This window comes from Lolium rigidum, chromosome 4, assembly GCF_022539505.1.
Source record: "Lolium rigidum isolate FL_2022 chromosome 4, APGP_CSIRO_Lrig_0.1, whole genome shotgun sequence".
NCBI lineage: Eukaryota > Viridiplantae > Streptophyta > Magnoliopsida > Poales > Poaceae > Lolium > Lolium rigidum.
The window spans coordinates 72144660-72160888 of record NC_061511.1 but is presented as its reverse complement, the minus strand read 5'-3'; the positions used below and the strand labels follow the sequence as shown (position 1 = coordinate 72160888).

Below are 16229 nucleotides of genomic sequence, written 5' to 3'. Positions count from 1 at the left end.
CGACCCCCCTGTGTTACTCGTCAATCCCAAGATCAAGTTGACGACACAACGAAATGAATATCATTGCAGAACGTGCAAAGAGTAATAATTATTACAAAGTTTGAGCCACATAGTGAAATGTCTTATGACATTTATTACAACCAAAGCACAGCGGATAATAAAATGCAAAGTTACTCCATCTCAGCCACAGGCAGTCGATGTAGTCCACGATGCCTCACTCCTCAGCGTCGTCGTAGTCGCCATAGTCTTCACCATCTTCATAGTACTCTGAATATCAACAAAAGTTTTGCCATGAGTACATTTCGTACTCAACATACCCCCTCGGTGCAAAACCTAATATATCTACATGAGGCTTCAAAGGAAGGCTGTAGGTTCTTTTGCATAAAAGCCAATTTTATTTGCAATAGATTTGATAAAAGCGGTTTTAGACGAAAACATGTTTTATAAAGAGTGTAATATTTCTCAGCAATGTGGTTGTCCTCGACAACTCACGTATCTCATAGGATTCAGATTCTAAGGGAAATAGAAGGAAAGGAGAGAGAGGGGAAGAGGGAAATAGCAAGACAGGTTCATGTATGTCAAGAAGGATTCATGTGTCGTCCATGACCGTGGACACGGCTATTCGAATAGTTTTAACTCTGCAGAGGTTGTACACTTTGCCCACACGACACAACCCCGTCTTGTTGCCCACCGCGTGGCCTCTCGGTTTAGTACACACCATTTGGTGTACCGGCAGAGGGATTGTGACAAGGTCTTTTAGCTAGATCCCCCAAAGATGTGACATGCCCACCGGGTCCGGCGCACGGTACCGAGAGTACGTCCTCAAACCGGTCCCCCCATCTGTGCCGAAGGTTCTCCCGTAGGCAGCCACCTCATCTGCGGTACGGCGACATCAACACCTAAGGCTGACTAACTTACTTAACCAGGTCAGTGCCCATATAGCATGTGGTTGTACGGTTGTCACAATCTTCAAATCCAAGACTTATTAGGACCCTTATGCGGCACGAACGACGGATTGCTCCCTCCAACTTGTGAAGGGCAGCCAATCGCTCCTTCAACATTTGATTCAGCTGTCGCCCGCGCCATGTTTAGATGGTAAGTTTCACCCAGATTAGAAGAAAGAGAGTAGAGGAAGCAACAACGGCTAATCAGCCTAGCTCAACGAGCTCAACAACTTTCAAAAGGGTATGTTTGACCCGAAGGTCGATCAATTCCTCCAAAGAGGCAATAGTCCTAATGAATATTTAGCATGCTAAGCATCTCTACTCTATCAAGATAATTATATAATATCTACTCAGGGTATCAAGTAAAAGGCGACAAGAAGATCAAGGTTGGTGTGTCAATCGACACGCTAACTACTGGAATAAAATAGCATATATATTTGTAAAACATAAAATAGCATGCAATTTGTAAAACTGGGATAAATATGATGAGAGGGCATGCCTTCATTGTCAAACTCCTACCCTTCACCTCCTTGGTCGTGATCGTACCACTCTCCGTTTCCCCCTAATTGTCGTATCAAAGCAATAACAATACAAATAAATACAAGCAATACAAGGAAATACGATTCGAATGAAAAGTGGCAAATAAGAACCAAATAAAAAGTGTGATGATCGGTATACACTAAGAATACCGGAAGGGAACCGAGATGGCTTGTGTGGGATTCGGGTACTAATGGATAAGGCATCGTGATCGCTCCATATAGATTAGCATAAATATTTTAGAAATGTGGCATAGTCTAAATTTACAATGCACTCACAAACCGCACACTAGCTAGACTTGTATGCATACCAATGAATTACTCATGTGAGGTTCACACATATGAACTAGCTAAGCTGACAGGATGTAGTAATTAAACCTAGAGTTTAAACACATGGCTATACTTTAAGCAAGAGGGACATACACACATCAAAAACGTAATATCCGACAACCTTACTGTAAACAAGCCATTGTATATTATCTACTGAAACATAACTGAACTAGCTAACTAGTACTATAGAAAGGATGCACGATCGGCAATAATTAACGCTAGCAATTACCATGTAACAATTCATGCTGAGTGCAAAATAATAAGGAGCACACATCTTTCTACTTATAGTGAGTCATCTATAACTAAGCAGAGGTAATCGCTTTGTACAAGCTACTAGATGACTAGCATATGCAAACTAGCAGTTCATAGTAGTGTAACGTGTTGAATCTATACAACATGAATACATTGATAAATGAATTAGTAGCAATACATGGGAAGATGCAACTAGGATACATGATAGCTAACTGAACGTTATGAAATAGCTAGTAGCAGTACATATGTACGTTCGTATACTTGTTTATGCAACCACAGTTCACTTCAGACTTTACAAAACAGATTGATAACGTTGGATATAACACAACTAGCTGCACACTACTGGCTTCTTGGATTCATTTGGTGTCTATCCCATACTGAGACCAAGATCAATGGATGCGTTCTAGGTGGGCTAAACTGACGGTGCTGTCCGATGGCGTTCGGTTCACCGGCAGCGCGACGAACTACCGAACTAAGGCTGAGGATCATGTCTAGGAGGTAGCCCTATGGATGGGATCGCGTTCCAAGCAAAAGAAACGGATGGTTCTCATCGAGTTCGTCGCAGTTTGAGGTGGACATCGGCGGCCGGAGTTGATCGCGTTGCCGGAGGTGTCGTGGATGATCAACGATTTCCCTTCTCCTTCCGTGGGTTGGCTTCCTTGCTCCTGGTGACCTCCCTGGCGCAGCAGCTCCTCCTCTCGTGGCCTGGGTCGTCGGGAACGACGGCGGCGTCCAGCGGCGTTCTTGCTAGTGTGGCTTGATGTGTGAGCCTATGGCTCCATCGATTGTGTGGGATGAAAGAGGAGAACGGGGGCGTGGGTCTGAGGCTGTATAGGAGAAGAAAGGGCTCTCTAAAGGACGTGATTGAAGAGAGGTTGAAGACGGTGTAATGGCAGCAGTGATGGCAGCGGTTTCTACTTTCTGTGCTTATGGCGTTTAGTGTTGGACCTGCTGTTTCCGCATGCCTAAAGACGAAAAGTGTAGTGCCTTGTCGGATTGTTCCCCTTCTCTGTTTCTCCAGAAAAGCGAAGAGGGAGGCGACACTTTTTCCACCATCGACGGCCGGCGAGCCCGGGGGCTCTCCTCTCATCCGTCCGCCGCTCCGGCGACGGGAGGACGGGGGAGCCCCTCGGCTTCGCTTCAGGTCTGTAGATAGGAGTAGGACTAGTCTTCCCAGGGGCGTCGTCGTGGTGGTGGAGGCGGCGTCGAGGGGAAATAAGGTTGCTGCAGCTCGTTCCCCACCTCGGCGGTGTTCTTCAGAGCGGCGCCGGAGAGCTTGCAACCTTGTAGATCTCGCTGGTCCGGTGGCCTGGCGAGGTAGGGTTTCCTGGGTATGGTCGGCGAGGCGGCTGCGGCGACCATGCCTGAGGATTTTGTCCTCTGGACTCGTCTCCGTCACGGCGGCGCGTGCTCCTGCGTCGGCCGGGAGTTCTGGAGGTTTGTATAGGAGTCGGCTGTTCGGTGTCGTCTTCTTCGAGGACGGCGACGGCGGCCTTTGCGGATGGACGGATGGCCTCGAGCAGGGTTCGATGGATAGAGGCAGGCGGCTCTTCTGCGCTTCCTCGACTGCGTCGACGGAGGGCACTGGAGACGGGCTCCGTGAAGCCTGGGGGCGTCCCCCGGCCGACATGCTCCAACGGCAAGGTCCCGCCGCTGGCGGGCCACTACTGAGGCTCTTAAAGCACAGATGCTGCGATGGGGCTTCCCGGAGCTGGGTGTTTGGTAATCTCCGCTTTTCCCCTCTCTGGCGGCGCTTCGGCGGCGGCGGAGCTCGGGATCGGCGGCCGACGGTGGTGTGCGCAGGGCACCGACAGGACTTCTTTGTATTTTCTCCTTTTTCCAGGGTGCTTTGTGCATTTTCTCTAGGACACCTGTCCATCTGGATCTTTCCAGGTTGGGTCCGCGTGTGTGTGCTGTACTGCTGTATGTGTGTTTGAATGAACATGTGGTTTCCCCTCAAAAAAAAAAAAAAAAGACGAAAAGTGCTGAACGCCTCGATCGATTGGGCTCCTTGCTTGGAAGGTAAATCGCTGAGCCAGAAGAGAACAGACGAGAGAAGTACGTATATCAAACATACAGAGAAAGGTGCACGTCGTGCTGGTGCAGGCGCATGGTCTTGGCCAAATAGATTTTGTACGGAGAACCAATAAGAAGCAAATAGGCAAATTGACCTCAAATTCAAATAGCAAAAGAAAATTAACTCTGAAGAATTAATTTTAAGAACTCCAAATAATATTATTTTATTTGACCGCAACATCCTTTGTTTAGAAAAAAAAAATTATGCTCCCAAAAATCCGGATGTTACAATTACTGATAAATAAAGTGGCGACTTATCCTCAAAAAAAAAAAACCTACGACAGAGTACTACAGTAGTATATCTTCTCCATCGACAACAAGAAGAAAAAAGAAACTCGGCTCGCCGCCGCACATTGCCAAGACCGGAGTTCCCCCAAACCCAAACCCAAACCCTATCGTAAATCCCATCGCCGGCAGCCATGAGCAGCGACGCGGGTACCACCAACAGTGGTGTTCTCCAAGTGATTCCTCCGGGGCGTAGATTTATCCCCTACCGCGCCGTTCAAGACGAGGAGAGGTCGCGGCTCCTCTCCAAGATTGATTCTTTGTACAGGGAAGCGTGCAGCCGTATCGGCGGCGGCGGCGGCGGCGGGGTGCCCTCCGATGTCGCGCGCTTGCTCGTCTCCGGCGTCGTCGTAGGCCTCCTGGACCCCGTCTCCAACATCCTGGTCAACACCCTCTTCACCTCCGACCCAATCACCCACCCCTGCTCCGCCGGCCCCTACATGGACGAGGCGAAGCTGGGGGAGATGGTGCGGCGCTCGCTCGACGGCCTCGTCGCGTTCCTCGTCTACTTCTTCCCTTACCTCGCCGGATGGGAGGCTGTGCGCTATCTGCTCATTACCGACGCCGACCTCTTCATCGCCACGCGCCTCATCGTGTCGTACCGCGGCATGACACGCTTCTCCATCACATCCCCTGCATGGCGGAAGCCTTCGTGGCGGCCCTCAGGTTGGCCGCGCAGGTCGCTGGGCATCCTGAGCCCCCACGCCTCGTTCATGCCTGGATGTCGCGGCAGTCCGGGCTAACTGATGTTGCCGACGTTTTGTCCGCGTCGAGGATGGAGCTTCCCAAGCTTCCTGATCTGCGGGAAGCTTGGGACCTCACGGCATATCGGACATGTAGTCAACCAGACATCAACATCCCGGACATGCTGTGCGAGACCACCAGATCCCTGAGGATGGTCCTTTTTGACACATTTCGCTGCTTCTACCTGCGGGCGCTGGCTAGGCTGCCACGCCATGGGCTGCGCACCCGCTATCATCGCAGCTTGCTCAAGGCCGGGTACTGCTATGGTCCCATGGACCCTGTCTCCAACATCATCCTCAATACAATCTGGTATGATGCCACATTCTCAGGAGGCGAACGGCCAGTGCTCGACATGATCGGCCCAAGAAGCCTCACTCGCCTGGAGTGCCGTTCGTTTTTTGGACTCGCTTCATTCATCAAAACGCGCTACCACAATCTGTCCGACCACGAAATTACACAATGCCTGGTCGCCTCCAGCGGCTACCTGTCCTTGGCCGATCCAAACCTACATGCTGATGCTACGAGGGCCACTCACTTGTCCTTTGGCGACATAAATCTCAGTGGTGATGGTGCTGTATGGAAGACGGCACAGCACCGACAACAATGCGTTGACTGCTACGGTGCCATCGATAAATTGAAGAACCAGAGCCCATGCACTAGAACCCAAGAAGCCTATGAGGCTGCAGCCACCGCAGCATGGCATCCCAACCCTGAGGCACATGCAGCATTTCTCTCTTCATGCAAGGCAATGCTGCCGGTATCTGTTGCCCTCCTGTTGCAGAGTGGAGAGCGGCTCACCTCAGTACAAGTCTACTACATTAGCAGCTTATTTTCTCCCAAGCAGCCAACACCTGAGCCAATAAAAATGAAGAACCCTTGTCCCGTGAGGGTGGGAAAGAGGCGCTCCGAGGCTCAGCAAAGAAGGATCACGGCAAAGGTGAAAGCTGCATTGGAAAGGCATTTGCTGTGTGACGGGGTCGGTAATTAGTTTTGCTATCTCTTTAGTTATTCCCCACGCTATCTCCTAGCCAACCACTATTCACTAACCTCTTTCCTGTTGCCTGTAGGAACCCATGTATGATCTCCATATTATCTGTGGTGCAAATGAGTTTGTGGGCAGCCCTGATTACGGCGAGGACAAGGAAGATTATCTACCTTGTGCACCGTGCACATTCCCTTACTCCCATGTAAACTTCTTGGTGACTCAGAAGGGTTCTTCATTTGCTCACAGAGCTCCAATACTCTACTTTGCTGAATTTAATAATGGGGAGGAGGACAAACCTTCATTGTGCTGTCGTGTGGATGCGCCAACTCCATTTGCTGGTACACTCTTCTTTCTGCATAGTTTCCTATGTCATTGTATCAGTTTTTCATCATGTTGATAGCTATGAATATCAATAATGAGTGCTGATTAGTAAGCCAACAACATGAATTGTTGCCACCTTACTGAAACCTTGCAAAAAGAACAGGACTGCAAGGAACCGTCCCCAATTTCTCTCAAACCCACACATAAACTTCTGCTAAATAGTAAGTTCATCATGTCCATACTGGCATAGAGTGTAAGGCAGCAGTGAAATTTCATGGGAGAATCCTTGAATTGACAAGAGGGGTAGATGTAGATGCAGCATAGTCATCTAAGGATAAATATTGTGTTTGTCAGGGTAAGAGGTGGTACTATACAGTTCAGATTCAGTGGCAAGACAATATGTGGACCCCGCATATCGAAGTATGCAGAAAATTTTTAGGTGCAAATGGTAGTAAACACTATGATGGAAACTCCATTCATATCAACACCCTTCTAAAACAGTATAGATAAGAATATATCTGTAACAGCATAACTGCAATTCATTTGAGAATTTAATTCTCATTGCAATCTTTGAAGTTTATTTTGCTTCTTTGTACAACAGAGCATGTCCGGTGCCTGTATTGTGAGGGTGAAGCGGCGAAGATTGTGCATCCTGCTTCGAAAAAGTTCCATGGGAGAGACGAGTTTGAGGATGTAATTAGTGGAAAAGATTCTTATACGAATGATCGGCTCATCAGTGAGAACAAATATGCTGCTGAAAAGATTTGTGGACTCGAAGAAGATTGCATGTACTATGATGTCAAGTGCAGCAGTTAGATGCTATGCTCTGCCGAGGCGCACTTTTGCATTGGTGCATGGAAGAGGATGAGTCTGAGCCCTGACAAAACATTCCGATGTGTAAGATATGAGTAACAAAACAACCTTTGATGAGGTGATCCTTTCTTAAATGGTAAAATCTGGACGCCACTCCTAATAATTATTAAATATAGCATGCGACATGTGCACGTGGTGAGTTGGTACAGACAACCCCTCCTGTATGGTGAAATCAGGACACCACTTGTGTCTGCAGGACCGGCAACCAAGAGCCACCCTTGCCCCTGCCTAGCTGCAGACAACCCTAGTTTGCCGCTGCCTTGCTTCATTGACGTGGTTCTGCCATTGGAAGGTATAAATCCTTGTCTCCTATGTCTGTTTCAACTCTTTTGTTCTTTTAGTCAAAGTGAGGTTATTGGTGGTTTGTAACTCTGCAGCTTGAGATTTTTCCTTTGATGTGGATTGAGCTTATGGATATGTGTTCTCTTACTCTGTTAGTAGCTTGCTTGGCAGCTTGGGACAGGGTGTTTCTACACCCGGGTGCATATGCACCCTTTATTTGAAATGCATATTAAACATATTTTAAAATGTTAGAAAAATACAAATAAAAATTCCCCGTGTATACCTTGACATATTACATGCTTACAAAGTTGTTTCAGCAAAAACCGATATGTTTCAGTGCCTTGTGCAAAAAAGACAAATCTTTGGTGCTAAAATAGTCTATTTATTGAGGCATTATTTGTCTTTTTTACACAGGGTAGAAAAATTGTTGGTTTTATGTGAAACTTTACGTGCACACATAGAACATGTCCCTCTATATGCTAAATTTTTTTACTAAATTTTTTATGTGTTGAAAATATGTTTTATACATCCCAGGTGCATATGCACCCGGGATCAGATTTGGTTTTCCGGCTTGGCAGCAGAAATATAATTATCTTATGAAATGTGTTTTCAAAATGGAGCAGATTTTGCTCATTTCGTAAGGGAGATGACAAGTTTGTGCTTCCATTGAAGGGTGGTTTAAATTTTTTAGGTTACTAATATGAGATGTCATTTTTTTAATTGTGTGGAAGGCTTGTACAAATACCCATTTTCTGGTGGTGAAAGACTACAAAGCACCGATACAGCGATACGAATACGGGGACACGGCAATTTCTAGAAACAGCCATACCGCGATACGGCAAGTATACATATAAAAAATTAATAAAATGGCTTGTGATAAAGATAAAGAACATGGAATGCTGATCAAAATACTGCCGTATTCACTGCCTCCATGCTGATAAAAATTTATAAGCTGGCTTGTAATAAAGATAAAGAGTATTTTTAAAATCCTCAATGACCAAATGGTCATCTCATCAAATTCCTCTATCATTATACTGTGCCCCATTCAGTGATACTTGCAAAATACATCGATGGCGTCCCTGGCCGCCAGGGTTAGTAGTGGGCTTCCACTTGGCTTCCCATGCCCCTGCCCTTTTCGACGACGTCCCCGGCGGCATGTCGGCATTTCTTTTATTTCTTTTTTAAATGGAAAAGATGATACTCCTGGGATATGTGTATCGCCTGCATACCGGGGTATTGGAGTATCGGTGGAGTATCATACGTGGACATGCCAGAGTTTGAAGTATCGGTGCTCCAGGTTAAAGGCATATGAGTATTGTTGGTGTGGGTTTCTTCTTTATAAGGAATTTGATTCTGAGATAGAAGTAGGACCTGAATGTGAGTACTTTTCTTTTTTGATATATGCCACTATGTTTTTGTTTATGCCAGTGTTGTATAATTTGGCAAGAAAGCTACAGTCAGTGTGCAGCAGACAAGTTTTCTGCTTCTTTATTTAGTTTAACTAGAATTAGGAACTTAATCAGTACTACTTCTCACTTCAGTTTTGATATGCAGCTGTTTGTGCCAGCATTGTATAATTAGCTAGAAAGCTATATTATTTGAACGACGGAAAATTACTAGTGTTACGCCGTCTTTTGAAACTTAGAATTTGTGCCATTTTATACACTCAGCTTTTGCTTACTCATCTTAAATTTGATATTTTTAATCAGTTTGTAATCCATATTTTCATATCATATACTTTAAGTAATTAAGTTTACGGTTAATTCTCCTGAGTGCGTACATTTTCTTGCCATACTTGTAAGGTTCAAAAGCATATGTAAGATCATTTCAAATTTTTACATCAATCTGCCTGTGGGCTTCGCATTTTGTATGTACTTCGTTTGCAACCTGAGGGATGCAGATAGTTCTGTACTGTCTTTTGAAACATAGAATTATCCATGTGTGGTTCTAGTTTTATTGCTCTGATCCAAGTCGGTCATAGCATCTATAGAGAGATGATTTCTTCGTGCCAGGAAGGATGGATCTTCAAACTTTTGGTTTAGGGATTGTTTTCTCATTTTTGATCTATTCATAGCATGTTTTCTCTTATTTATGTATCAATATTGATTGAACAAAGAAAACCTACTGTTAATATTAGTCCATAATTATACTACTTATTTACGCTCAAAGCATGTTTTCTCTTATTTATGTATTCATTATTGATTGAACCAAAATATCTTACTGTTAATATATAGGCAATATGTACACTCACTGTATGTTTTCTCTTATTTATGTCAGTAAGGTCTACATTTAGACATGTAGTAATGAGTTAATGACAACTTGATGAGGGCCAACAAAGAATCATTCTTATGTGTTGATCGTGTATGCAGATTATGTCCCGGGAGTTCTGGTCATGACGACTTGATGAGTATATAACTCACAAGTTTCTTACAGACCAGGTAGAGTTTATTGTTCCAGTATAGAAATCGTAAGTTTCCTATTTGATTAACCTTTGGTTGAAAGGCTACATATGGTTGATTTGATATTGCTTACATATACACAGTTCTTTGATGCTTGGCATCTTTTGGTTAAGTTGTGGTACCTGATGTAAATGTAACGTGCATTGCTGATTCTGGGTAATGGTGGTGTGAAAAGACCAGTCCCGACTCATGGTTACTTACTTACTTACTTACTTACTTTGTTTATCTTGCATTTGCTGATCTATGTAATGCTAATTGGTACATTTATCCTAGTAACGTTGTCTTAATTTGCAGACGTTGAACTATTATCTATGCAATGTGGAGTTTTGGTGAATGTTGAACTATTTCCTTTTTTTTTTTTTGCATGTACTGTTACATGATGTTGCCATGTTGGTTGAATGTTTGGTGAAGGCTGATCCTTTTGAAAATGGTCAATGATTTAATACTATAAAATGTAGGTAATAATGCTTTTGTAGGAAACTGATGCACCAAGCTAGTCCTTTTCCGCTATTTTGTGCTGCTTGTTGCAACACAAGATTCACTCTAGTGGCCTTGTGTTGAACTTGTAGCAAGAATACACACAAGACTGTTTTGGTGCAAATGATTGTAAAACCTGTGGAAGCTTTTTCTGCAGATTCAAATGGTTATTGGTTCTTTGTTCTGGTTGATAATGTCTTTGCAATGATGAATTAGTCAAATGCTCCACGTTGCCTTGAGCTTTCTGAAAACATAGCCTGTCGAATTTCTGTTCTGGAGTAAATTTTTATGTATGTCATGTATCAGCTGCAAATTTTTATATTTGTCATATCTATAAGCTGTGACCATTTTTCTATGTATGGAACCGCACGAATGGCATAAAGCTGAATATCTTGTTAGGCGTCCATTCTGGACTGCTACTTAACATTTTATGTAGGCCTCCATTACTTGTCACGTATCTGACGTTTTCGCAAGGGAGATTCCTGGCTTATCATCCTGAAAGTTCCCCGCCCCTCTATGCCTCGTTTGGTAGAAGTCTGTTCAGTAGTTCCTCATAGAAAATTATTGACTATCACATAGTCACATAGTATTTGAGGAGGAAGTCCAATTTGCACCCCCTGCAATGGTTTACCGACTCTACCGAAGTATTAATGTACCTCCTAATGTGGCTTGTTGATTCCAGAAAACTGGACGTATTTAAACTGGCTGAACTTGTAATTGTGTACCGAGGTGGGACAATTGAGCGCTGATGCAGCCTTTGATGGAACGGACTTCAGGAGACTTGCGGCCCATGGATGTAGACCATGCCCACTAACAAAGCAACGTGGCCCAAGCGGAATCGGGAACAGTTCGCAGCACGACGAATCCGCAGCTCTACCGATCTGTATGATGAAAGTACGGTCAAATACGGAGCGAATCGTTCACTTAAGCGGGCAAACCTGTAATAATTCGTTTGTACCTCGATCTAGCGCTGTGGTGCCCATGCTCAGGCAACCGTTGTTGAGCCGCTGCCCAGGTATATCTCCAGTAGCCCCCTAATAGGCGCCGGTATTTTCGTTTGGGGCGCCGGCACTGCATCCTCAATTCCGGCACGGCATCCCTCTTGAGGCACCTCCTAAGATTGAGACACGTCATCTTTGCGCACACATCTCAAAGTTCTCTCATCCCCTAATCCAATCATATGTGTATCAAGAAGATACGGTGGTTGCTGTACAATTTCTATCCTTTCCATCCCCGCCGCCCCATCTCGCCCTGCGCTGGTAACAGAGAGTCGAGACCTGAAGGCCGGCCAGGCGGCGGGGTCGATGTCGTCGGCCATGAACTTGGGCAGGATGGCGTGCTCCACGGCCTCCAGCTCCGCCCGCCTTAGCCTTTCGTCGGGGCGCCGGCCGCAGCTTTGCCGTTGGGGAAGCGGCCGTGATAGGAATTTCACTCCCGGAAGAGAAGCAGCCCATCTTGTCCGATCTAGTGCAGTTCAAGCACCTTTCTTCACTTTTTAGTAGCCAATTGAATGATTGACTGAAATTGTTTCTGAATTTCGGTACTTTCTTTTGCCCGTTTCAGAGTTAAAAGTTTAAACATCTAACTGCAGCTTTGCCTTCTGTAATGCAGCTCCTAAATGGTGTACCCATCTGTTTGTCCACTGCAAACTTAGCCATCTAGTTTGGAACTTACTGCACTCCAGGATTGTTGCCGATTTCCCTATCCAGAGTTCAGAGCTCTACATGACTGATGACTTGCTTGCTACGAGGACAGATGCTAGTTTTATTACTGCTTTTTAGTTCAGGTTTCAGGTTGTTGGTTTCCGGTGTAGTGTGTCATATGTCCTATGGTTCTGATTTATCTCAAATCCTTGCTCAGTATTCTCCGAGCTCCTGATGTTGTACTTGTAACATTCTCTTTTCTTATTAATAAAGATAAGCGTCTGGCATTTGTTAAATGATTTTGGAGGCATGCTTTAGTAGCCTATGTCTGAAGATGGTAGAAAAATTACAGGAACATGAAAAATGATGGAATTGGTGAATGAATATCCTCACTGTCATGATCCAGTTCAATGGAACATATATTTATGTGCTCAAACCAACTATATATATATTTATGTGCTCAAACCAACTACATATATATATATGGGTCACTGAACAGAAGAAGACATAATAAAAGGTACTACTTCTATGCCTACTACTTGCGTCTTGTAGGATTCACGGAATCAAAATCCAATCTTCTCGAAGGGTGCTGCAACTCTGAAGTTTGATCAGTTTGAAGTAGAAGTTCTGTATATCCTCCTTGGATGAATGGACCAAGCATGTTTGAAGAATCCCGGTGAAAATTATTACTATTTGTGAACTGTGGTATTGCTGTATGAAAACTTGCGCTTGCCTCAAAAGGTCCCTGTTTCATAAAAAGGTAGCACGAATGTTTAGAATTTATGTGGTACAAATTTGTTATATAGAACTATAATAAAATAGAATAATCTATCTTACTGTAAATTGTTGAGGAAGTTGTCCATAAAAATTATTATTTCTGAAGTGTGGTATTGTAGTATCAAAACTTGTGCTTGCCTCAAAAGATCCCTGTGTCGTAAAAAGGTAGTGCGAATGTTTAGAACTTTTGTGGTACAATTTTGTTATATAGAACTATAAAAAAATTCGAGTAATCTGTCTTACGTTAAATTGCTGAGGAAGTTGTCCGAGAAACATATTATTTGTGAAGTATGGTACTGTAGTATTAGTTCCTGTGCTTGCATCAAAATGTCCCTGTGTCATAGTAAGTATGAAAATGATAAGAATTTTTGTGGTACAACTGAAATGCATGAAAGATACTTTACATTAATCTTACAGTAAACTGCTGGGGACCTTCTCCAACCATAGTAGCTTCTTTTACTTTCTTTCCAGCACCTACTATGAAGAACCATGTAAATAAGGCAAACTTTACTGGCAATGCAACTGTGATGGTAAAAAAAAAGAACAAGTGGGTTGCACTACCTTTTCTAGTTCCAGTCTTTGGCTTCGTCGTTCCAGTCTTCGGTTTCGTTTTTTCAGTTTTCGGCTTCTTTGTTCCTTTCTTTTCAAGTGCATCTTTCGTCCGTTTTACCATTGGACCTTTGATGGCTTGGGGAACTTTAAATGATATATTACCATTTCTAATATCTTCACCCAAGTCATTTGAATCTATATGAATAGTTGGAGGTTTCACAGGTCTTCTTTGGCATAGTGAATCATCCGCTTCTTGATCTAGCACATCTATAGCTTTCTCTAATTCTATAAGAAGTTCTTCTGAAACAGAGCACTTCAGTGCAATAGAGGCTGCTTTCCGAGAAATGCGTGCAGCCCGCGTTTGTAACGTTTCTTGTGGACTTCCCTGATTATTCGAAGCATAACCTCTTTTTTCATATTTTGTCCACCGGTGTAATATATATTGCGATGGCAAAGCGAACACCTCATTGATGTTGAACACTCGGAGAGAATGTTTGCACAACAAACCTATCACATAATGGCACGCATGTTATAAAAATAATTATATATTATGAACTTGTCAGAACTCACACTGCATACCTTTGGATTCAAACATTCTGCACGAACATGATATGGTCACATTCTCATAATTGAAGGTAACTATCGCCTCTTCCTCATATTGCATAGCCATCACCTTATAAGTTCTGACATTTACAACTTCAGAAATGAGTTCGCACTTGACAAAAAATTGTTGTTTGATCTGTTCTTCAAAATCAGTATAAAGCCTCCTTGTATATGACTCAGCTGCAGTTTTCAGCATAGGTAAATTTCTTACATAAGGAACAGGTGTAGACTTCCGTGACTTAAAATCTGCATCTAGTTCATTTTCACGAAGACTAACAGCACACTTCTCATACTCCACTATGAGCTCTGAAAGACACAACCTCTTGCGAAATTGTTTCTTGAACACATTGTTCATACCTTCGCTCCTTTGAGTTGTGGTCATGTCGGCGGAAAATGAATCATTGCGGTACACGGCAGCCCACTTTTCACGCAAACCATACAAAGTTTGTATCCATGAGTTCTCCACAAAGTCATAAGCAATCAACAATTCTTGCCACTTCTCATCAAAGTATGCCACTGAACTTTCATGGTATACAACTTTTTTAAAATCAGCAAGAAACCGAGGATGGTTTGAAATAACATGGCTAAGATGCTTAGCGGCATTTTGATAAATGTGCCAAAGACAGAGGCGATGCTTTGTGCTCCAAAGAACTATGCTAATTTCCTTTGACATAGCTGCACATTGATCTGTGAAGATTGCAACAGGTCTCTTGCCAGACATTGCTGTTAAGAATGTGTTGAAGAGCCATATAAATGAGTCGGTAGTTTCATCACATAATAGTGCAGCTCCAAAAAGAATGGTCTGTTTATGATGGTTAGTTCCCAGAAGTGGTGCAAAAGGCATTTCAAACTTATTTGTTTGAAACGTGGTATCAAATGATAATGCATCACCAAAGCAAGCATAGTCCATGATAGCTTGACCGTCTGCCAAAAAAAAATTAGCTATCCGACAATCCTCTTCATCTAATTGTATGGCATAAAAAAAGAAGGATCTTCCAACTGCTTGTTTTTTAAGAACTCTAATAGTGTTTGCGCATCATTTACTTCCAAATATTTCTTCTGCTCACGACCGATATGATTATTGCTATCGACTCGCAAGAAAGGTACATTCCGAGGCCCTCCATACCATTGCTTGAAAAATTTGAACACTTCGGCAGGCTTAAATCCTGCTTACCTCATATGACCAATCACAAGTTTATCAGACTCTACCAAACGACGTTGTGACCGCAACATGTGTCTTTTATCTGGACTTGCGAGATAATGATTGTGCTCCAATACAACCTTCTGCACCTTCCAAACACCATCACGAGCAATACCAAACTGAACACGGGCATCACAACGAGACCTTGTTTCAGCATTCTGTTTCAGAGTTTCATGTGTTCAATGAGTATGCCGTTCACCCTCATTGCTACAAACTATATGCTTCTTATTTTTTTTATCTGGTCTCAACTTGGAGTGGCTCTTCCGAATACTAAAACCAATCTTACCAGCATATTCATTGTAAAATTCATATGTATCCTCTTCTGATTTGAAAACCATCCCAACTTTAGGAATTTTTAGTGATTCAGAGTTATTATTATCCACCTGCGATGAAATATATATAAACCAATCTGCTCTATATAAACAATGATTTTATTTGATGCATGGATCAGCTTGGTACCTTAGCAGGAGATGGCGTTATACTTGAAGCTTTCAACGTGGAAGCAGAGCTCGATTGGATCGTCGATGTGCGCGTGAGAGATCGTTCAGCGGACGATTGCATTGTCGTATATGTCTTGTCACCGGACATAGGCTGGGAGGTGAGCATGGCGACATGATTCCCCGACGAGTCGAGTGCGTATGAACGATCCGGTTGTTGTGTGCCGCCGCCATCGGCAGTCGCGGTGTGCTGGACATCGCAGGTCTTGGCTCCTGTTGTCGCTTCATGACCGGTGGATGTACGTACTATAGTTGTGGCAGCGTCGGTATGCTGGACGGCGGAGGTCGCGGCTGGCGGCGCAAAGTTTTCAGACGCCATGATCTTCCTCTTCAAGAACACGCTGCAATTGCCCAGGTTTGTGCCTATGTTTGCAGATCAAACCTACGCTAAC

At 43.8% G+C, this 16229-nt stretch overlaps 1 protein-coding gene across 1 annotated transcript; it reads left to right on the top strand.

The window, feature by feature from the left end:
* Window positions 1-4489: 4489 nt before the first annotated feature.
* LOC124647230 lies at window positions 4490-7295 on the top strand. The gene is made up of 4 exons (XM_047187197.1): window positions 4490-5046; window positions 5079-6143; window positions 6235-6490; window positions 7075-7295. Exons 1-4 carry the CDS (start codon window positions 4558-4560, stop codon window positions 7287-7289), a joined length of 2025 nt encoding a protein of 674 aa, XP_047043153.1. The 5' UTR covers window positions 4490-4557; the 3' UTR covers window positions 7290-7295.
* The last annotated feature ends 8934 nt before the right edge of the window (window positions 7296-16229 follow it).

What these genes read in the sequence shown, in the direction of transcription:
- LOC124647230 (XM_047187197.1), top strand. Translation starts at nt 4,558, where the DNA reads ATGAGCAGCGACGCGGGTACCACCAACAGTGGTGTTCTCCAAGTGATT. An exon ending in GCGGCATGACACGCTTCTCC is followed by an intron (nt 5,047 to 5,078) that starts ATCACATCCCCT and finishes GAAGCCTTCGTG; the next exon opens with GCGGCCCTCAGGTTGGCCGC. An exon ending in TGCGCCAACTCCATTTGCTG is followed by an intron (nt 6,491 to 7,074) that starts GTACACTCTTCT and finishes TTTGTACAACAG; the next exon opens with AGCATGTCCGGTGCCTGTAT.